A 24030-nucleotide genomic window follows, 5' to 3' on the forward strand; every position below is an offset into this window, starting at 1 on the left:
AGATACTTTTAAACTTTTACTCAAGTAGTATTTTTCTTGGTGACTTTCACTTTTACTCGAGTCATTTTCTATGAGGGTATCTTTACTTTTACTTAAGTATGAGAATTGGGTACTTTTTACACCACTAATTGTTACTTTGTTCAATATGTTTTTCAGTTAAATGTAAATCCTTTAAGGTCTTCTTGAGATTGCATCACTTTGCCCCAAATATCCAATAGTACTTCTTGCGCACAGACCATGATAATTTATTCGTTTCACTCCATGTCAGGTTAAAATACCTAAACAGACGCAGGGTTTGAGCTTTACTCAATTACAGCCCCTCATCGACAAAATAATGTAACAAACTTATTTATCACATAGTGTGTAAAGTGGACTCTCCGATGAGCATTTTCGTTGAGAGCGTGTCTGGCGAGAGGCGGGTCGCTTGGAACGCTTCCCTTTGCTGGCTGCTGCTCTGTTCTCTTGCTCCTCCAGAGAAAGGCGGGGTTGTATAGCGAAGTCTGTTCAGAGGTAGAAACAAACCCACGCTGTCAAGCCCGGCACAGAGAGAGTGGTGGACCCGGAACAAACTAATATCTGAGAAAATTATGCACGGAGTCTAGATACAGGAGTGACTGAGTCCTTCACGTTTATGACAAACAGTTTTATAACTTATGAAAATACAGTGCTACAATAATTTTGAATTTAAATATTCGTTTGTTACAGAAGTGAATTGCAAAACGTCCCAAACTCAAAGATCTATCGAAATTCAAAAGGACATTTCCAAGGATGAAGGAATTATCATATTTCTGCCAGCGGATGATTCGGTTTGCTCTTCTTCTAACAACAGTCTCAGCTACCAAGATGAACGTACCACGACTCAGACTTTCATACAAAGGTAAAATACATTCAAATACATTCATTTGATCACATTTATGTTTTCTGGTCAGCTATTGATTATTTTTCTTATTTTCAAATGTTTTATTATTTCAACAACGTCTAAGACCCGGATGGGTAGGAACGTTTTGACCGATCTAGGCTTACAACTGGGGAATAATTAAATTATTATTTTGCCTAATAGTCTATTCATATTCAACTATGTGTCATCATTTGAAAATAGATTTTGACAGAATGCGCACAAGGTGTTTGAACATGTGCATTACTTTTTCCAGGGCGTGTATGTGAATTATAGCCTATTGCTTTGTATCCATTATTAGGCTACCCACTCCCATGTAAGCACCTCAAAGGCTAGTGTGTGTTTGTGTTTGTGTTCGCCTGTGTTTTCGACAAGACACATCACAGACGTCAGGGCTCTCCACAGAGCAGAGCCATTCAAAGCGTGTGAGCCCAATTGTGGGCAACAGTATGAATTTCTTAAAGGTGTGTTGCAAATAATATTGTAGAGTATTATAGGCCTATGCTTGCACAATTCAGACAATGGGATAAAGGCAATTAAATATATTGGTGTTAATGAAATTATATTCTATGTGCTGTTGAATTCAATGTAATCTACATCATTTATTGGACAATAAGAAATACAGTATGTTCTATTGTTCAGTTCATGAGAACATGAGTTAATGTGTAAGATTTTTGAGAACATTGAAAAAATTAAATAGGCCTAGATACAAAAAAATACAACATTCTATAGGTATATTATAGCTACAAATTTAGCTTCTGAGTGTTTTTAATGCACAGGCCTGTTTTATATAATGTGGATGAGTTAAATATTTTAATTCCTCAGTGTTGTAACCTACATCCCACGCACAGGCTTCTTGGAGGGTCTTGTCAAGGTGGGAAATGATTGTTTAAATATGGTTGACTGTGGTCTACTGTAGGCAGCGAGCGGTTAGTCGAAGCCACACATTTAGTTTGTTGGTTTTAACGTGGATACATCGCCGACCTTTCTCCCTGAAGGGATTTTTGGTGTATTTTCACCTCTTTGCGGTCTGGCACACCGTGGCGCGCGAGACGTTTATTTCATTCCTGCGCCGCGATTAAGTTTTATAGAGCGAGCGGACACTGCTGTTCGAGACGGAAACCTCTAGGCTCTGTCTTCGCACACTCAACTATGACAATATATGGATTCATAATGTATTGTCTAACCACTTACATTCAACTGCTGTTTTATCTGCGGCTCATAGACTAGAGTGGGATAAATCAATCTCACAAGGTTAGAAATGTGGAATTATGGTTGTACATGCCTTGAACGTGTGATACCCCTGAGTATCTTTGTCATCTCAGGCTGCCTGTATATGTATATGCTTGATTTGGCGGGAACATAGAGTTGTAATTTCCTGGTCAGTGTTCACAAACATGGCCCTTCTCCAGTCCCAGTGGGTCTGCAAGCATTAGTGATAAAAGTCCAACGGGATTTCCTCCTGTTGGACTAGATGTTTTCAATAGAAAATAATTATGTTCATATTTTCTTCATCCTGTTGCTGACAAATGCCACATCTGACTGACTTGTAAAATGTAGCTGGTATTGACTCAAATCTTTCCCCTAGCCAGATCCCACTATAAAGCCCTGAGATATCATCCTTCCCTGGGGATTTAGAGGCCATTTAGAAAAAGGAAAAAAGTGTAATTATCTTATTTAATCTATTAGTATGGGTATTTAAAGCAGGAAGGGGTACTAAGCAGCACACCTTCCTCTGAATCACCACTACCTCTCCTTCCCTCCATCTGTTACACCCCTCCTCCCATCTACTCCTTCACTCAAAGATAATCATCAGACTGTTAAGCCTCCAATCGGTCCTTCAGACTAGAGTCCCAGGTCCCCCTAACCCACCCCTTTACTCCTTCCCCCCCTTCACTCCCCCATTCCCCCCTCCCCTCCTTCTAACCCTCTTCGCCCCCTGGTGGTATTGGTTGATGTTGGTATTGGATCTGGTAGTGCCCCTGCCTCCTGCTCTGTGTGATTAGTCTGGGTGTCAGGCTGGATGGATGGTTGGTGTCGGAGCAGGCAGTGTTTGTGATGTGAAGTGGGGAACCCCTGGTGGTGGGCTCTTAAAGTGGGTCTGGGTCCCCGGGGATGGGGGTCTAGGGGCCGGGTGTGTACTAGGGGTCTCAGGGGCTGTCATTGTAGCCCCAGGTCTGTTCTGTGTGTGCTGGTGAGTGTTTGTAGATGGAGACCCCCAGCCCCGTGGCCCTCTGTCTCCTCACCTTCCACCATGTCCTCCCTTCTCCCCATCCTCCCCCTCCTCTGCCCCATCAGGCATATGTAGACCTCAGCAGGGTAAATAAGCCTGTACACGCTCAAATGCACTGACACAAACAGTCGCACGCACGCATGCTGCACACACACACAACACACACACACACACACACACACACACACACACACACACACACACACACACACACACACACACACACACACACACACACACACACACACACACACATCTCTCTCTTGCTCACATGTACACAAGCACAAATACACACATAAACACAGGGCTCCTCATCTTCATCCACTTTGAAAGGATTCAATTTGTTTCCAGAGTACTGCAGATGGAGAGGCTGTTTGTTTTAATTCATTAATGTGTTTGTTTTACAGTGTTTCCCAGATGTTGTTGAGGGGTGATTGAGAAGGAGCTGAATAATCTGTCATTGTCTGGAGATCCAGAGGCTGGAATGTTGGGTGTTTCCATCCCTCTCTCTCTAGCTCCCAGACTTCTGCAATAATCTAGAAACATAAGGCAGAAAAAGGGGTCTCAGAAACCAATCCAGTTGGCTCATCACACCAATCAACAGCATTCTGTACAGCTCCGAGAGTGAAATACGGAGTAAAACCTTTTGGTGTATGACAGAGGTTGACAGAATTGGAGTGGACTAGCTCCTGCTGGCATTGCCTCTCAGCTCAACTCCAGGAGTGTGTTTAGAGTGTGTATCCATGAAAATTGTCATTATGGAATCACTTTAGGAAAGCAGAAGCTCAAGAAAGTATGAGGAGTTGTTCTAATTAAGCAATAAAGCCTGAAGGGATGTGGTATATGGCCAATATACCACAACTAAAGGCTGTTCTTAGGCCCAGAGGTGCCTTATTACGGTTTTAAACTGGTTACCAACATAATTAAAGCAGTAAAAATATATGTTTTATCATACCCTTGCTATACGGTCTGATATAGAGCTCGAACCACCCAGTTTATAATATAGACTGTCTGCCATTGAGTGGTGGATTGTTCTAGAATGTCCATCAACAATGTCTGTGTGTTCCAGTATCTCAAAAAACAAGATGGCTGCCTTGCTGCTGCTATGCAGGAATGGTGACAGTAGCAGGTAGCTATCTGCTAGACGCCCGACACCTCAGCGCTGTCATCTCTTCTCTTATCACACTCTGTGACGCTCTCACACGTGTGTGTCTGGTGTCTGAGCCCTGATAAAGTGTCACCATGTCTGCCACCTCTGCCGCAGCACTCTGAAGTTACAGCTCCCAGACGACAATGCCATCAGATCACACAGCACCGACAGAGGAGTGGAGAGAGGGAGAGGAACACATGAGATGTGTGAGAGAGGAGAGTGGAGGCTGGGAAAATGTAAGAGAGAAAGAAATTGCCCGAGAAAAGGTTCCACTTGTCAGACCTATGGAAACTCTTCGGACTCTGGCAAACCTATTGTGTTTTTCTTTATGCCTATAAAGGAAATTACAATGAAGTGATGTTGAGGAAAACATATTTCTTGTCAGGACAGATCATTTGACGTGGAACCAGAGGGTTTTTGTAATGCCTCATCAAGTCAGTGAAAGCAGGTGGGGTTATGAACTCTACGCAACCTCTCCTCAGACCCCTTCTACTCCTCAGATCCCCTCTACTCCCAGCACCACCAATATCTCCCAGTCCCAGTAAGGGCATGTCAGTGTGACTGGGAAGTAATGATTACACAGCCATGGCTGGAGCTCCATCATGAGAGACCCGTGGCTTCCTCCAGTCCAGTGGTGACTATCACTGAGAGCTATACACAGCCTCTAATTAGGTAACATGCCTTTCTCCCCCTGTTTCCCTTGCTCCTCTCCCCATACTGTCTCATCTGGTCGGGGTTTGGGCTTTTCGGTCTGTAATGGCCAGGTTCCGTATTGAGTGGAGAGTGATCTGATGTTGAGATGTTTTCAGTGTTTAGATTTGGTTCTGATAAGCTACAGTTACTGTACTGTGTTGGTCTATCCAAGTCACTAAAGGGCTAACTCTGGGCTTTCCCATGCTTTTAGTCGTTCTGTTTGGAGTCATGTCCATTTGACCCATTTCACACACACACACACACACACACACACACACACACACACACACACACACACACACACACACACACACACACACACACACACACACACACACACACCACACACACACACACCACACACACACACACACACACACACACACACACACACACACACACACACACACACACACACACACACACACACACACACACACACACACATACACACACACACACACACACACACACACACACACACACACACACACACACACACACACACACACACACACACACACACACACACACACACACACACACACACCATACACACACACACACACACACACACACACACACACACACACACACACACACACACACACACACACACACACACACACACACACACACTGATAGATAGACACACTGATAGATTCATCTCTTGGTCTGTTTCTTTAACCTCTCTGTAGATCATTGTCTGTGGAACCATTAAGGTCCAGCTGAGCCGCAGCATTTACAGTTTTTTTGGATTGCTTACACACTAAAATTAAAAGTAGTACACTATTAGCAAAACCTTACACTCAAGAAGCAAAACATCAGCCCATATTTGCACAACTATAAGCACATTGTCAACCTCACACTTGTTGCAAAACTCTACACACAGTGATTTGCAAAACGCTAAACACACTTAACATACATTACACACAAAAATCTATCATGAAGTCACGTCCTTGCAATACCAAAGCACTGACTGTCAGATTACCACACCCTCCAACCTATTGGTTCAACACAGTCATCGGGTGTGCAAACACTCGTTTGCTTAATTGTAGACACACCAATCAGGTGTATTAGCACTATAAAAAGCAGCAGGTGAGTTCATCGGCCTTCAAGCACAATGGAAAGAGTCAGAGAAAGAGGAGGAGGAGGACGAGGAGAACGAGGAGAACGAGGAGGACGAGGAGGATGAGGAGGACGAGGAGAACGAGGAGGACGAGGAGGACGAGGAGAACGAGGAGGACGAGGAGGAGGAAGAGGAAGACAAGAAGGTGCTCAAAGAGGACCGAATCTGACAAATGAGATCCGCGCTACACTGGTTGACCACGTTGTCAACCACGGCCTGACGCTGAGGGAGGCTGGACTGCGAGTACAGCCAAATCTAAGCCGATATACAGTGGCAAGTGTGATGAGAACATTTAGACTGGAAAATAGGTATTGTAAAAATATCATCATATCAAAAACATCTGCACGGTTTCAGTAACTGCTTACAGTACTGTATTCTATGCACTATCAGCACTTCTGTTACCTTTTCCTGCGAAATTACTGTACTATTGTATACTGTTTTTTTTCTACATAGGTTTGAGGGTCAGGGACGACAAGGGGGAAGGCCTCCTATGTTCACAGAACAGCAAGAGAGGGAGATAGTAAACATGGTTTTGGCCAACAATGCTATAACACTCAAGCAGCTCCAAGCTAACATGGTCAATAACCACGCCCTTTTCAACGACATCCATCAGGTCTCAACAGCAACACTGGCACGCATCCTAAAAAAACAACATATTCAAATGAAGCAAATTTATCGAGTGCAATTCCGAAAGGGTGAAATGACTGCGGCATTATTATGCAGAGGTATGTATTCACTTTAGCAGTGTGATGTTGCATACTGTCTCATAATCTTTTACTGTACTGTAATATGTATACTAGATCTACACTGAACTACACAATTTTGCCTGACACTGTTTGTCAGAGAGTTTTACGAATGGATAGAGAGGAGATCCAGCATGAGTTCATTTACGTAGATGAGGCTGGGTTCAACCTGACGAGAACACGAAGGAGGGGAAGAAACATCATTGGCCACAGGGCTATAGTCAATGTCCCAGGGCAACGTGGGGGTAATATAACACTCTGTGCAGCCATTACACAGAATGGGGTCCTCCACCGCCATGCCCATATGGGCCCTTACAACACAGCACTCATACTTACATTCTTGGACCAATTGCACAACATAACAGCAGCAAATCAAATCGATCATATGCAATACATTGTTGTCTGGGACAATGTGTCTTTCCACTGCTCTGCTCTGGTTCAGAACTGGTTTCAGCAACATCCACATTTCACCGTCCTATATCTTCCACCATACTCTCCATTCCTCAACCCTATAGAAGAGTTTTTCTTGGCATAGAGGTGGAAGGTATATGATCTCCGTCTCCAGGCTGAGGTACCCCTCATCCAAGCCATGGAGGAGGCCTGTGACCAGGTGGAGGTAGCAGCAATGCAAGGATGGATTCGTCATTCAAGACGTTTCTTTCCAAGGTGTCTTGCTAATGACAACATTACCTGCGATGTTGATGAAATTCTCTGGCCAGATCCAGCTAGGCGAAGAGACAATGTCTAGTTATTTTTTAATTTTTTATTTTATTTTGATCTTACATCTTACATTACGTAAAGTGACGTTTAGTTACAGTATTATGAATCTCCATGTCAACATTTTGGGCGTGTTGAGAAATAAATGACTTTCTTCAGTCTGCAACATTGGTCTTGTGTAGTGTTTGGTGAATTGACATTATATTTGTACTTTGTTGATAGTAGCCTACTCTAATCATAGGGAAGTAGAAGTGCTAAAAGTGTTTTAGGTTTATCACAGCAGAGTGTAACTCGTGCAAACAGAGCATAGTAATGTGAAACGTGTGTGTTTCATATGGTAACAAAGTGTGGTTTTTAAAAAGTGTATAGTTTTTACAAGAGTGTTTAATTTTGCAAAGGATCTGTAGTGTTTTGCTAATTGGGTGTGTGGTTGTGCTAATTGTGTGTAGTGTTTTGAAAACACGGGCCCTGTTTTGAAAATCGTGCTTAAGCAATCAAAAAAAACTGTAACAAACTAAAGCAGCACCATAGAGAACAGCTGGGTCAGTGTGGCAGGCCTCTACAGGCCTGGCTCTATAGGAGGACTGTGTGTGTGTTAAGGGAATGTTAGGGAAAAGAGAGGGATTGATGAATGCATGAATGGAGAGGATGGTGGTATAGCGATGGAAGGAGGATACAAGGAGGGCTAGCAATGTGTGTGTGTGTGTGTTGGTGTGTGTGAGAGAGAGATTGTCTGTGCAAGTCTGTTTGTCTATATACACACTATACATTACAGCATAAGTCTCTGTGTGTCATCTGTATTTTTGATTGTGTGTGTGCGTGTGTATTGTATATGTGTATAAATCAGTGATGTGTATAAACTCTGGATTACTGAGGACACTGTATTGAAACCATCATGCAGCCATCTTGGTACTCCTCCTCAATTATAAAAAAAGAGTTTGGAAGCTATAGAAAAACATTAATTCATGTCTAAATTAGTTTTTGACACATTCTTCCTGTTTGCCCCTGTCCGGGGGTATCATTGGATGGGGCCACAGTGTCTCCTGACCCTTCCTGTCTCAGCCTCCAGTATTTATGCTGCAGTAGTTTATGTGTCGGGGGGCTAGGGTCAGTTTGTTATATCTGGAGTACTTCTCCTGTCTTATCCGGTGTCCTGTGTGAATTTTCGGTATGCTCTCTCTAATTCTCTCTTTCTCTCTTTCTTTCTCTCTCTCGGAGGACCTGAGCCCTAGGACCATGCCTCAGGACTACCTGGCATGATGACTCCTTGCTGTCCCCAGTCCACCTGGCCGTGCTGCTGCTCCAGTTTAAACTGTTCTGCCTGCGGCTATGGAATCCTGACGTGCTACTTGTCCCAGACCTTTTATTTGACCATGCTGGTTATTTATGAACATTTGAACATCTTGGCCATGTTCTGTTATAATCTCCACCCGGTACAGCCAGAAGAGAACTGGCCACCCCTCATAGCCTGGTTCCTCTCTAGGTTTCTTCCTAGGTTTTGGCCTTTCTAGGGAGTTTTTACTAGCCAACATGCTTCTACACCTGCATTGCTTGCTGTTTGGGGTTTTAGGCTGGGTTTCTGTACAGCACTTTGAGATATCAGCTGATGTACGAAGGGCTATATAAATACATTTGATTTGAATTTGATTTGATTTATTATATTACAAAAACCTTAATGTGAACATTTAAATGAAATTATGTGAGCTAAACATAAAAAAACGTTTTCCTAAAAGTATTATTCTTTTAGAGACTACTAATGTTACTATCCCCTAACCTTAACCCTTAACCACACTGTTAACCTTGTGCCTAACCCTAATCTTAATCTAATCTTTTGTTATAGACTTTGTGGCTGTGTTAACTAGTGGAAACCCTAATTCTATGCTTTACAGATGTAGACTGACTGTAGCTCCAGATTGGATTAGATTTAGGCTGGTGACGCCATTCCAGTTTGTAATGCTCCTAATTCACTGTTTTAGTCAGACTCAGACATGAGGTAGCTACCACCATAGCTGAATCCATTATTTAGTTTTGCCCTATAAAATACAGAATATATTTGTATGAGCAACGAACTAACTTGCAAATCCAACTTGTAGTCTAACGTTAGCTAGCATGTAGCTAGCTAGCTAGCCTGCCTCGCTACTATTATCAAATGATAACATTACATAACCAACAGTATCTCTTTTCTTTCAAGGGCCAGATTAATCGATTCCCCTCAATGAAGGGAACCGAAGTGGGAAGAGGGGCAATTTGCACGTGGAGCTTGGCAAAAGGGGGTATGATTTCTTGACATCACTGAGGATCCAAACTCTGTTTTGGATGAGAATGACTTTATGACCAAAATTATCCTAATTTACACTTTGTAGTCAATTTTGACACTAGAATAACTGTTTCTGACTCGTATCGATGCCACATAGACCTTTTTAAAGGGATTAGTTCCTGTTTAGGTGCAACTCATTCTTTAAAGGTGATGGATGCCAGGGATTTGATGTCGGCTCTCGGTTTCTTCATAAAAGGCTCTCCCTCTCCTAGTCTTGGGTAAACATCTCAGACCTCTGCATATTTCATCATATTTCATTGGAGAGAAAGAGAGAGCAAGAGGTCCTGCTTGGCCCGTAGTGCAGGCAAAGAAAGAAGGAGGGAGAAAATATGAGAAAAATAGGTCTGGAGTTTGAGGAGGAGGGAAGAGTATTTACTTTAGGCTTTCAACCTACAGCAATCCCTGCATTCACTGTTACTCTGTGAGGAGTGAGTGGGGTTTGTATATTTTCTGACTGCTGGTGGGGTTGGTCCTTTCTTCCGTGGCTAGTTGACCCGGTGAGAGAGTTAGTGAACAGGGCTACAGTTTCAACTGGGGTCGCAGGGCCGTGGTCCTGGGGGTCTCATTTGGCTATGGTACTGGGGGTCTGGGGAGCTGGAGGGAGGTTGGGGGGGGTAGTAGTATTGATAAGAATGTCTAAATGCAAGGGGGTCCTGTACATTTACCCCCCCCATACTACTGTAATCACATTGATTGAGTGCCACATCTAATTCTCTGATTCTCTGATTTCTCCTATTGGCTGATGTTCAGTGCAGTAAACACAGGAAGCTGAGAATATTATTCTTGCCTTTTGGCAAATGAAACAGAGGATTGGTAGAGTGTAAGGAAGGTCCTGTGGTCTCAGTGTGTTGGTCTGGGTGAGGCTACGTGTGTGGGTGTAATGTTGAGTATCGTAGAATTAGATTGGATGAGGAATTAACTTGGAGTCTGTCTGTATGTTGTCTCTGTGCGTGTGTGTGTGTGTTAGTCAGTTAGTGTAATGTGTGTGTATATACATGTGTCTACCCATGTCTTCGCACTAGAGATCCAGAGTTGTGTGGCTGTGGGCCAGTGAAAGGTGAGCAGGAGAAAGCGTGGGGTGATGGGAACCCCCTCTGAGAGCGTTCACAGCGCAAGGGGAACAAAGTTAGTGTCGCTCACAATGATGTGCGTCGCTGTGAACAATCCCCCCACTGTAAGCTGCATTTGGACACGGACTTTGTTGGGACACGGACTTTGTTCCTCGTGCGCTGTGAACGGTCTCAGAGGAGGTTCCCATCACCCCACGCCTTCTGGGGCGGCAGGTAGCCTAGTGGTTAGAGCAATGGGCCAGTAACCAAAAGGTCGCTAGATCGAATCCCAGAGCTGACCAGGTAAAAATCTGTTGTTCTGCCCCTGACCAAGGCAGTTAAACCACTGTTAGGCCGTCATTGTAAATAAAGAATTTGTTCCTCACTGACTTGCCTAGTTAAATAAAGGTCTAATAAAAAATTGTCTCATCAATTCATTCCACCCTGGAGCTGTTGACAGGAAGTGCCAAGAGCAACAACGCCTGCTGCATTTGATATAAACTCAGCAAAAAAAGAAATGTCCTCTCGCTGTCAACTGCGTATATTTTCAGCCAACTTAACAACTTAACAGCCAACTTAGTTGTATGAACACAGCAAGATTCAACAACTGAGACATAAACTGAACATGTTCCACAGACATGTGACAAACAGAAATTGAATAATGTGTCCCTGAACAAAGGGAGGGTCAAAATCAAAAGTAACAGTCAGGATCTGGTGTGGCTACCAGCTGCATTAAGTACTGCAGTGCATCTCCTCCTCATGGACTGCACCAGATATGCCAGTTCTTGCTCTGAGATGTTACCCCACTCTTCCACCAAGGCACCTGCAAGTTCCCGGACATTTCTGGGTGGAATGGCCCTAGCCCTCACCCTCCGATCCAACAGGTCCCTGACGTGCTCAATGGGATTGAGAAAGAGGGCTCTTCGCTGGCCAACACTGATATTCCTGTCTTGCAGAAAATCAAGCACAGAACGAGCAGTATGGCTGGTGGCATTGTCATGCTGGAGGGTCATGTCAGGATGAGCCTGCAGGAAGGGTATCACATGAGGGAGGAGGATGTCTTCCCTGTAAAGCACAACGTTGAGATTGCCTGCAATGACAACAAGCTCAGTCCGATGATGCTGTGACGCACCGCCCCAGACCATAACGGACCCTCCACCTCCAAATCTATCCCGCTCCAGAGTACAGGCCTCGGTGTAACGCTCATTCCTTCGACGATAAACGCAAATCAAATTAAAGTTTATTTGTCACATGCACCGAATACAACAGGTGTAGTAGACCTTACAGTGAAATGCTTACTTACAGGCTCTAACCAATGGTGCGGGACAAAAAAAAGGAAATAAAAAGTGTGTGTGTAGGTAAGTAAAGAAATTAAACAACAGTAAAAAGACATTTGAAGAAAGAGTAGCAAGTTATATACAGACACCTGTTAGTCAGGCTTATTGAGGTAGTATGTACATGTAAGTATTGTTAAAGTGACTATGCATATATGATGAACAGAGAGTAGCAGAAGCGTAAAAAAGAGGGGTTTGGTGGGTGGTGGGACACAATGCCGATAGCCCGGTTAGCTAATGTGCGGGAGCACTGGTTGGTCGGGCCATTTAGGTAGTATGTACCTGAATGTATAGTTAAAGTGACTATGCATATAAGAGAGAAACAGAGAGTAGCAGCAGCGTAAAAGAGGGGTTGGGGGGGGAACACAATGCAAATAGTCCCGGGTAACCATTTGGTTACCTGTTCAGGAGTCTTATGGCTTGGGGGTAAAAACTGTTGAGAAGTTTTTTTGTCCTAGACTTGGCACTCCGGTACCTCTTGCCATGCGGTAGTAGATAGAACAGTCTATGACTGGGATGGCTGGGGTCTTTGACAATGTTTAGGGCCTTCCTCTGACACCGCCTGGTGTAGAGGTCCTGGATGGCAGGCAGCTTTGCCCCAGCGATGTACTGGGCCGTACGCACTACCCTCTGAAGTGCCTTGCGGTCGGAGGCAATTACCGTACCAGGCAGTGATGCAACCGGTCAGGATGCTCTCGATGGTGCAGCTGTAGAACATTTTGAGTGTCTCAGGAACAATGCCAAATCTTTTTAGTTTCCTGAGGATGAATTGGCTTTGTCATGCCCTCTTCACGACTGTCTTGGTGTGTTTGGACCAATCTAGTTTGTTGTTGATGTGGACACCAAGGAATTTGAAGCTCTCAACCTGCTCCACTAAAGCCCCGTCGATGAGAATGGGGACGTGCTCGGTGCTCCTTTTCCTGTAGTCCACAATCATCTCCTTAGTGTTGGTTACGTTGAGGGATAGGTTGTTATTCTGGCACCACCAGGCCAGGTCTCAGACCTCCTCCCTATAGGCTATTTCGTTGTTGTCGGTAATCAGGCCTACCACTGTTGTGTCGTCAGCAAACTTAATGATGGTGTTGGAGTTGTGCCTGGCCATGCAGTCGTGGGTGAACAGGGAGTACAGGAGAGGACTGAGCACGCACCCCTGGGGAGCTCCAGTGTTGAGGATCAGCGTGGCAGATGTGTTGCTACATACCCTCACCACCTGGGGGTGGCCTGTCAGAAAGTCCAGGATCCAGTTGCAGAGGGAGGTGTTTAGTCCCAGGATCCTTAGCTTGGTGATGAGCTTTGAGGGTACTATGGTGTTGAACACTGAGCTGTAGTCAATTAACAGCATCCTCACATAGGTGTTCCTTTTGTTCAGGTGGGAAAGGGCAGTGTGGAGTGCAATAGAGATTGCATCATCTGTGGATCTGTTTGGGCGGTATGCAAATTGTAGTGGGTCTAGGGTTTCTGGGATGATGGTGTTGATGTGTGCCATTACCAGCCTTTTAAAGCACTTCATGGCTACGGACGTGAGTGCTACGGGTCTGTAGTCATTTAGGCAGGTTACCTTTGTGTTCTTGGGTACAGGGACTATGGTGGTCTGCTTCAAGCATGTTGGTATTACAGACTCAATCAGGGACATGTTGAAAATGTCAGTGAAGACACCTGTCAGTTGGTCAGCATATGCCCGGAGCACACGTCCTGGCAATCCGTCTGGCCCCGCAGCCTTGTGTATGTTGACCTCTGTAAAGGTCTTACTCACTTCGGCTACGGAGAGCGTGATCACACAGTCGTCCGGAACAGCTGATGCTCTCATGCATTCCTTAGTGTTGTTTGCCTCGAAGCGAGCATAGAAGTGATTTAGCTCGTCTGGTAGGCTGTTGTCACTGGGCAGCTCACGGCTGTGCTTCCCTTTGTAGTCTGTAATAGTTTGCAAGCCCTGCCACATCCGATGAGCGTCGGAGCCAGTGTAGTATAATTCAATCTTAGCCCTGTATTGGCGCTTTGCCTGTTTGATGGTTCGTCGCAGGGCATAGCGGGATTTCTTGTAAACTTCCGGGTTAGAGTCCCGCGCCTTGAAAGCGGCAACTCTACCCTTTAGCTCAGTGCGAATGTTGCCTGTAATCCATGGCTTCTGGTTGGGGTATGTACGCACAGTCACTGTGGGGACGACGTCCTCAATGCACTTATTAATAAAGCCAGTGACTGATGTGGTGTATTCCTCAATGTCATCGGAAGAGTCCCAGAACATGTTTCAGTCTGTGATAGCAAAGCAGTCCTGTAGTTTAGCATCTGCTTCATCTGACCATTTTTTTATAGACCGAGTCACTGGTGCTTCCTGCTTTAATCTTTGCTTGTAAGCAGGAATCAGGAGGATAGAGTTGTGGTTGGATTTACCAAATGGAGGGCGAGGGAGAGCTTTGTACGCATCTCTGTGTGTGGAGTACAGGTGATCTAGAATTTCTTTCCCTCTGGTTGTACATTTAACATGTTGATAGAGATTTGGTAGTACTGATTTAAGTTTCCCTGCATTAAAGTCTCCGGCCACTAGGAGTGCCGCCTCTGGGTGAGTGGTTTCCTGTTAGCTTATTTCCTCATACACCTGACTGAGTGCGGTCTTAGTGCCAGCATCTGTCTGTGGTGGTAAATAAACAGCCACGAAAAGTATAGCTGAGAACTCTCTAGACAAGTAGCGTGGCCTGCAGTTTATCACAATATACTCTACTTCAGGCGAGCAATATCTAGAGACTTCCTTAGATTTCGTGCACCAGCTGTTGTTTACAAATATGCACAGACCGCCCCCCCCCCTGCTCTTACCAGAGTGTTCTGTTCTATCCTGCCGGTGCAGCGTGTATCCCGCTAGCTGAATATCCATGTCGTCATTCAGCCACGATTCCGTGAAGCATAGGATATTACAGTTTTTGATGTCCCGTTGGTAGGATATTCGTGATCGTACCTCGTCTAGTTTATTGTCCAATGATTGCACGTTGACGAGTAATATTGACGGTAACGGCAGCTTTCCTAGTTGCCTTCTGCGGGTCCGGAAGAGGCATCCGGCTCTTCTTCCTCTGAGTCGCTTCCTTTTGTGAATAATTGGGATGTCTGTCCTGTGGGGTGTTTGGAGAATATCGTGTGAGTCCTGCTTGTGGTTGTTGTTGTTGTTGAAGAAATCTTTGTCTAATCCGAGGTGAGTGATCGCTGTCCTGATATCCAGAAGCTCTTTGTCTAATCCGAGGTGAGTGATCGCTGTCCTGATATCCAGAAGCTCTTTGTCTAATCCGAGGTGAGTGATCGCTGTCCTGATATCCAGAAGCTCTTTGTCTAATCCGAGGTGAGTGATCGCTGTCCTGATATCCAGAAGCTCTTTCCTTCCGTAAGATACGGTTGCAGAAACATTATGTACAAAGTAATTTACAAATATCGTGAAAACTCCCCACATAATAGCACAATTGGTTAGGAGACCGTAAAACGGCGGCCATCTCCTCCGACCATCACCCCTGGTGAGACAAAACCACGACTCGTCAGTGAAGAGCACTTTTTGCCAGTCCTGTCTGGTCCAGCGACGGTGGGTTTGTGCCCATAGGCGACGTTGTTGCCGGTGATGTCTGGTGAGGACCTGCCTTACAACATTCCTACAAGTCCTCAGTCCAGCCTCTCTCAGCCTATTGCGGACAGTCTGAACACTGATGGAGGGATTGTGCGTTCCTGGTGTAACTCGGGTAGTTGTTGTTGCCATCCTGTACCTGTCCTGCAGGTGTGATGTTCGGATGTACTGATCCTGTGCAGGTGTTGTCACATGTGGTCTGCCACTGCGAGGATGATCAACTGTCCATCCTGTCTCCCTGTAGCGCTGTCTTAGGCATTTCACAGTACGGACATTGCAATGTATTGCCCTAGCCACATCTGCAGACCTCATGCTTCCTTGCAGCATGCCTAAGGCATGTTCACGCAGGTGAGCAGGGACCCTGGGCATATTTCTTTTGGTGTTTTTCAGAGTCAGTAGAAAGACCTCTTTAGTGTCCTAAGGTTTCATAACTGTGACCTTAATTGCCTACCATCTGTAAGCTGTTAGTGTCTAAACGACCGTTCCACAGGTGCATGTTCACTGTTTCCCATTAAGCATGGGAAACAGTGTTTAAAACATTTACAATTGAAGATCTGTGAAGTTATTTGCATTTTAACCAATTATCTTTGAAAGACAGGGTCCTGAAAAAGGGACGTTTCTTTTTTTGCTGAGTTTAGTTATTGATATTTATTGGATACAGATGCACGAATGTGCGCACACATATAAGCGCACGCACGCACGCACACACACACACACACACACACACACACACACACACACACACACACACACACACACACTCTGATCACACACACTGCGATACCTCAGCACTCCTGGCGATTACATAGGCCGCCATTAACTTATACTTGAGCCAATACTCCATACAGGCCACGTGTGTGTTAATTAAGAGAGTAGCTCAACATGGGGTGCTGCCTGCCACTGATAGGGAGAGTCAGCTGGTACAGGGGCCAGGGAGACTGCCTGCCTACTAGTGTTTACGAGGGTAATTTCTTCATTACAGAGAGAGAGAGGAGGAGGGAGACCTTCTCAGCAGGGTCTGACAAGACTAGCCTGGACTGGACTGGGCATTCCAGTACCCCTCTAGACCCTCCAGAAGTGGCCTGGTTCTTATCCACCTTGTTGGGAAGCACTAGAACATTGGACAGATGATGGACCATTTTATTGGGACGTATTATCACATGCCTGTCCTATTTCACGGCCCTCCATACCAGCCATTCCCAATTCAGCCCTAATTCCCCCATAATGCCAGGTTTAGGTTGTTTTATGAGCACTGTGTGTGAACCAGTAAGGTTTGGACTGAGTTTTGGGTGAAACCTCACTCCACTGTGAAAGTCATTGGCAAAGTTTACAGTGTCCGAGGCTGTCCTTCTGGCAAGGGGTTGATTGAGGTCTGGGATGCTGAGGTCACCCTCTCCCCCCCTCTCTCCCTCTCCACCCTTTTCTGGTTGGCTCTATAGGGGGATCGTGTGACCCTGTCAGATAAGCGTCCTGAGACGACAGATAAAAGAGATTTTCCTGTGTGTGTGTGTGTGTGTGTGTGTGTGTGTGTGTGTGTGTGTGTGTGTGTGTGTGTGTGTGTGTGTGCGTGTGTGTGTGCGTGTGTGCGTGTTTGCGTGTCAGTGTCCAGTGGATCCCTTCAGACAGAGCCCTGGCAGTGGTGTGAAGAATGTACTACAGCTCTACCTCAGAATCCACAGGGACAACTTATGTCTCCACTGAGGACTTTCACAACACTATCTGAGGTCTTAGACATAGAATGTCTAAATGGGTTTTTAAGAAGCAAAACAAACGAGCTTAGGAGTTGAGGGAAGGCCCAACGCACCTTCAATGTGTACATTACTCTCTCTGTCAAACAGACACACAGGCACTCCCTCACACATACTCAGTGTAGAGCTTCACCATATAATGCCATAGAAAGACCAGGTCCATACCAGTCAGTAGTAACCCAGAGTATTGTGTCACCAGCCAAGACAAACACCTGACTTCTGTCCCATAGACTCAAGTAGCCATAATAGACCCCATAGAGATTCACAGTCTCCATACACTGTGGAAGAATCTCGTTTGCATTCTCCTTGCGTCCTCTCTCCTTTCTTCACTTCTCCTTCTCAAAACCCATTGGAGGAGAAGCTCAGAGGGGAGGGACCTCTGGCATTCTCAACCAATGGGTTTTGAGAAGGAGACGAGGAGAGAGGACCTAAGGACAATGCAGTTGAGATCTTCCCTGTAAATATTATCTAATTAGGAAAGAACAGCTCTGGGGATGATACACAGCACCTATTTTTCTGGGTGAAATTGTTATTTTCCTGTGTGTATGTGTGCCTGTGTGTGCGTGCAAGTTTTCTTACTTGTGTGTGTATGATTCTGTGGTCGGTTATATATGACAGGCCCGGAGATGGTAAAGGACACGTGGGCAGAAAATACAGGGCTTTCATGTGTCACGGGCATCTGTGGTGGGGCAGGTGGACACAGATAATGGTGGCAGCCAAGTGGGTCCCCAGTGGGTCCGTGCACAGAGGAGGGGGTGGGTAGTCCAGACAATGTGGAAAAGATGGAGGAGGAGGTGGGAGGGTTGATTTGTATGTAGACCCAGATTCCTGCCATTCTTGGCACACAGCAATAATATACAGCAGTGCTAAAACAAGGAACACTGGCCTGGGAAGTATTTTAGTAGTGTAATAACTTTAGTGTATGTGTGTATGAGTGTGTGCACGTGTTTATCTATAATAGTGGGGACTAGAAGTCCCAACTGGGGACATTTGGTTAGTCCCCACAAGAGCAAATGCTATTTCTATGGGGTTTAGGGTTAAGGTTAGAATTAGTTTTAGAATTAAGTTTATGGTTAAGAGCTAGGGTCAGGTTTAGGGTTAGGGTTAGATTTAGGGTTAGGGAAAATAGGATCTTGAATGGGACTGAATTGTCTGTCCCCACAAGATTAGTTATACAAGACTGTGTGTGTGTGTGTGTGTGTGTGTGTGTGTGTGTGTGTGTGTGTGTGTGTGTGTGTGTCTCTCTCTGTGTGTGTGCACTATAAAAAAAAGCCAATATAACCAATTGCTTAAACAGCGTTCTACTGTGAGTTGAGTTTACTTTAAAAGGACAAGAATTTTAGCTAATGTGTTCAAGTTTGTTTACTCAGCAAACTCTGCTCAAAGTGAGCTGAATATCAACAAGTTTGTTGAGTAAAATTACAAATTCATGTTTGCTCAAAATCCCACAAAACTACACCCATCATTATCATACTTCCCACCATAGTTGATTAAACTTATGCCACACAGCGATAAATATCATACATGTTTCTAAAATAATGAAATGTGAATTATTGGACTTAATGTACCCGATAGTGAGATGGCTGTTCCAGTTCATATGATTTAGGTAGCTCAATAATCAATCTTGGCAAGGCCTCTGAGAAATATGAAAATAATGTAGAATACATTCTCAAGCGGAATTGTATCTTCACTTAACCTACATTTCAAAATGTAGTGATCATACAATTCAACCAGAGAATGTATGTTGGTTCTAATATATCACCAAATTTTAAGCAAACTTACAATCCTATTGCAGCTGATTGCCTTACAATATATTTTTTTACATTGTGTGTGAACCTGTCAGATGGAGGGAGAAGGTGGGTTAGAGATGTAGCGGTGAGAGGCATGAGGTGGAGACAATGAGAGAAGGGATGTGAGTGTTTCACCATAGTGTGGCTACGGGGGTCTAATGGGCATCAGATGTGCCCCCCTCCATAACACTCCTCCAGCCAGCCCTTAACACACTAACTACTAACACTGCTTGGCTTGGGGCACAATTTGTACCTACAGATGATATAGTCAGATTGAAGAGCCTTGAGCACTCCCTCACACACAGCCTACTTTTCACCAGCCTCTCTCTCTCTCTCTCTCTCTCTGTCTCTCTCTCTCTGTCTCTCTCTCTCTCTCTCTCTCTCTCTCTCTCTGCCTTAGTCTCTCCTTCTCACACTATTTAAATATTTATTTTCCTGTCTAAGCACTGAAATAATACAGCTAGATTGGGGTTATGTCTATGAGAAACCCCATCCATCAGAAAATGTCTTTACATACACAGCTGTGATGGAGGAGGAACATGTTGGCATGTGGCTGAGGCATCCAGAGGATCTGTATTGAGTACAATTTCCCAGAAGTGATTGGATGTTATGGTTACAGAGAATGTAGGAAATTGCATGTTGAATGTTTTGTGAGTTTTTTCCCAAGCCTGGAGTTGGTCAGAGGTTACCATTAGGCAAAACTGGTTAACTCATCGTTGTTTCCACGTAATTCCAACCCCCCAAGGGGAAATCTGATTGGATTTGCAAAAAGTCATCAACGTAAGGGCATTTAGTCTTTTTTTCACCCATCTTTTAACCTAAATCCAATGATAGGGTGATATTAGTTGTAGATTTCACGTTGAGTTCATGTTAATTAACAACTCAACCTAATGTAAATGAAAACTAGACGCTGAACTGACGTCTGTGCCCAATGAGCATCATTATCCCTAGTCAAAGTAGGTGGCTGAGGCATCGTCTGGGTCAATGGTGTTGTGGTTAGCACTCAGACAGACCATAATCAGGGACACTCTGCATTAATATTGAATTGGTATTGGGTTAGTATTTGGATAGTCTGGGCTAGTCTGGGATTTCCTTGGTTAGGCTGTCTTATCTGTTGAATCAATATTATCCCTGGGCTCAGGTGTCAGCTCTGAGGACCATCCAGACAGGGAGTTGGACACACGCACGCACGCACGCACACACACACACACACACACACACACACACACACACACACACACACACACACACACACACACACACACACACACACACACACACACACACAAACACACACACACACACACACAACACACACACACACACACACACACACACACACACACACACACACACACACACACACACACACACACACACACACACACACACACACACACACACACACACACACACACACACAAACACACACACACTATTACGGGGCATTAGCCTATGGGGTGCCAGTATAGTGCAACCAGATGAAGGGCTCAGAACAGATGTTTACACTCTTAATCCACTGGATAAACAAACAGGAAGACTGAAGAGGGGAGAGGAGGAGGAGAACCCTCGACTCCCGCCCTCCCTGATCCCCTCCTCTCTCTCCCCAGTCTCCAGTGTTTGGTTCCCAAAGCCTCAGACCCTCAGAGAGTGACCCCTCTTTCTCTGTTTATTTGTGTCTGTGGGACACTGCAATGGGAAGACAGTGGATGTTGGTTAAAAGCTGCATGTAGGAGCATAGTTAGTTTTGTTGAGTTTAAGGCAGAGGGTTTTGCTGTGATAATCAATATTTGACACATTGACAACAAATGGTTATTACTTAGATTTGGCAAGGATGTTCTTATTTTGGAGCATTACGTTAATGTAAATGTGGCATATTTATCTCCATATGTACAATGTTGTTCTTTACATTTGGGGTTATTTTTTTGGTAACTGTAGGGTTCTAAATGATTTGGCAGATGTTTTACTGTCGTGAGGTTTTTTAAAGAGGGAAAAAGACAGAGAGTTGAAGATGGAGAGCGAAGGAGAAAAAGAGGAGAAGTGTGTGGTGTATGTGTGAAGTATGACTGTTTTCTGAGGCGTCAGGCTGTTACAGTGATAACAAGCTACAGATGAGCTGAAATCTGTTAGGTATTAGCTTGCCGCCACCACCTTTCTGCGTGTGTGTTTGATTGTGTGTGTTTTATGTGTACTGCACAGTATCTTCAGTTTTGGGGGGTTGGGAACAGAGAGAGGAGATAGTGGCTAAAGGAATGGAGTAGGAGCTGCATCACTGATAGGTTTCATTTCCTCCGAACTTGTCAAAACACAGAGGTGAGAGCAGAGCAACAGATCTCGACCTCATAGTTGGCTATCTCAAGCTTCAACACTCACTCCAGACTGAAATCTATCCTCAGCTCATACAGATCAGTGGAAAACACTGAACCCCTACATGCATTTACAGGTGTACGCTGATAACTTAAAATGAAAACAGTGACTGAATTTCTGCAAGTGTTCAGTTAGACTCTGTTCAGTTAGACTCTGTTCAGTTAGACACTGTTCAGTGGGCCTCTGTTCAGTTAGACTCTGTTCAGTTAGACACTGTTCAGTGGGCCTCTGTTCAGTTAGACACTGTTCAGTTAGACACTGTTCAGTTGGACTCTGTTCAGTTAGACTCTGTTCAGTTAGACACTGTTCAGTTGGACTCTGTTCAGTTGGACTCTGTTCAGTTAGACACTGTTCAGTTAGACACTGTTCAGTTGGACTCTGTTCAGTTGGACTCTGTTCAGTTGGACTCTGTTCAGTTAGACACTGTTCAGTTAGACACTGTTCAGTTGGACTCTGTTAAATTGGACTCTGTTCAGTTAGACACTGTATCTTTGTCTGTAACATGGTCTGCTACAGAATAGTATTGATGGATGTTTCCTTCTGCTTATACTGTACATGTGTCTCAACCCTACTACCCCTCTAGGTATCTCTCTTCTGTACTGTCTGTATTTGCTAACCTGTCTGTCTCCAGTATATATATATAGGTATACATATGTCACCTGTGGCCTTGTGGCCCTCATCTGTGCTTATCTCTGTGCTCCCCTGTCTGTTAGGAATGTATGTCAGTACCCCCTCCCCCCCCATTTCTCCCCGTTGATGCTCATGTCTACAGGACCTGTTTTTGTGTCTGTGAGTTAGATCTCCTGTCTGTCAGTTTGTCCGTCCATCCGTATGTCTGTATGCTGAGTCAGTGGTACCTTAGGCTGCGTTCTGTTGGGAGGTAGGCTTAGTCTTTGAATTGGAAAAGACTTCAAATAACTTTTATAAGGTCTTAATAACAGGCAGCCCTGTTGTTTGGCTTCTGCTGTAGCGATGGTTTCATCAGATTCCAATTAAAGGGGTTGGGTCTGACTCGTGCCACCTCAGCTTTTCCATTCATATACATTTTATTCACAATTAGGAAATATATGAGGGGAAAAACACTGTAAAGTGAAAAGTGTTCTCCAATGCTTTCTACAGTTCATTATGGTGATGAGGGATAACTGTGTGTGTGTGTGTTGGTGTTTAGCTGGCTGTTAAAAAGCTGTAATAGTGTTTATGTACATGGGAAGATCAATGCCTAGAGCTTGTATGATATCATCAGTGTATGTCTCTGCATGTCTGTCATCTCTCCGCTGTCACCTTCTCTACTGAGTCTCTCGGCCTTTCCGCGCGTGCACACACACACACACACACACACACACACACGCTGATAGACGAGCCCCTGTCACTCAGTGCTCCTCAGTGTTCGCTGAGTGATGCATAAGGTCCCCTCTGTAACCAGCGACACCTTGTCCATCCGTGGGGCCCTACAGAGTTCTGGGCGTCAGGTCCTCACAAGACACAGAGAGAGAGACACACACCCCACACACAACCCCCCACCCCCAGAGACAGAGAGACCCCCCTCCCGACACACACTGGGCTGATCAGGCAAAAACATACAAACCACCACCTCACATCGAACTTGAACTGCGTATCTAGGCCACTCTTGCAGAGAGAGACTGTAGATGTGTTTGTTATTTGATGTTGTTGCCAGAATAGCTGGAGATCCAACAGTGAACTAATGTCTGTGAGACATTAAAGAGTAGAAATGGCAGGCTGAAGAGATGTTTGAAATATTATTACAACACTCCCTGAGCTGAATAATACCTTAGGTACCACTCTGCCTTTTAATGAGCTCAGCGCTTCTGATCTGATGGTTAGAGATCAAAGGATTTTCTCTCTCTCGCTCTCTCTGAGTTCCACCTCCTGACTCTCGATTGGTTTTGGGAAGAGGGAGATCTGATGTGTACAGACCAGTCTGGCAACACTTCACAGAGACCACCGACAGAGACACACACACACACACAGTTTTTCTGTCTTCTCTTACAACACTCCAGCCAAGATGTCAGGGGAGCATGCCTGGCCTCCCTACTGTGCTCTATGTTTATGGTCTGCGTGTGTTTGGTCGATCTGGGTCTGCACTGTAGAGGAGAGCCAGTAAGAAGAAGGCGAGTGGAGAGTGGAGAGTGGATACTGTGCACACTAAAAAGTAGGGTTCCTCAAGGGTTCTTTGGGTGATTCTTCAGTATGGAACCATATTGTCCCAAATAACCCTTTGAGGCCTTCAATGGTTATTTTCAGTTCAAAAT

The 24030-nt window shown here is 44.8% G+C and overlaps 1 protein-coding gene across 1 annotated transcript in view; it reads left to right on the forward strand.

Annotated features, from left to right (window-relative positions):
- The first annotated feature begins 483 nt into the window (after positions 1-483).
- Positions 484-24030, forward strand: part of sema3bl (sema domain, immunoglobulin domain (Ig), short basic domain, secreted, (semaphorin) 3bl) — a 69729-nt gene continuing 46182 nt past the window's right edge. The window contains exon 1 of the mRNA XM_042303953.1: positions 484-877. Coding sequence (XP_042159887.1) covers positions 769-877 — 109 coding nt within the window. The 5' untranslated portion in view covers positions 484-768. The remainder of the gene's footprint in view (positions 878-24030) is intronic.

Source organism: Oncorhynchus tshawytscha, linkage group LG22 (genome assembly GCF_018296145.1).
Source record: "Oncorhynchus tshawytscha isolate Ot180627B linkage group LG22, Otsh_v2.0, whole genome shotgun sequence".
Classification (NCBI taxonomy): domain Eukaryota; kingdom Metazoa; phylum Chordata; class Actinopteri; order Salmoniformes; family Salmonidae; genus Oncorhynchus; species Oncorhynchus tshawytscha.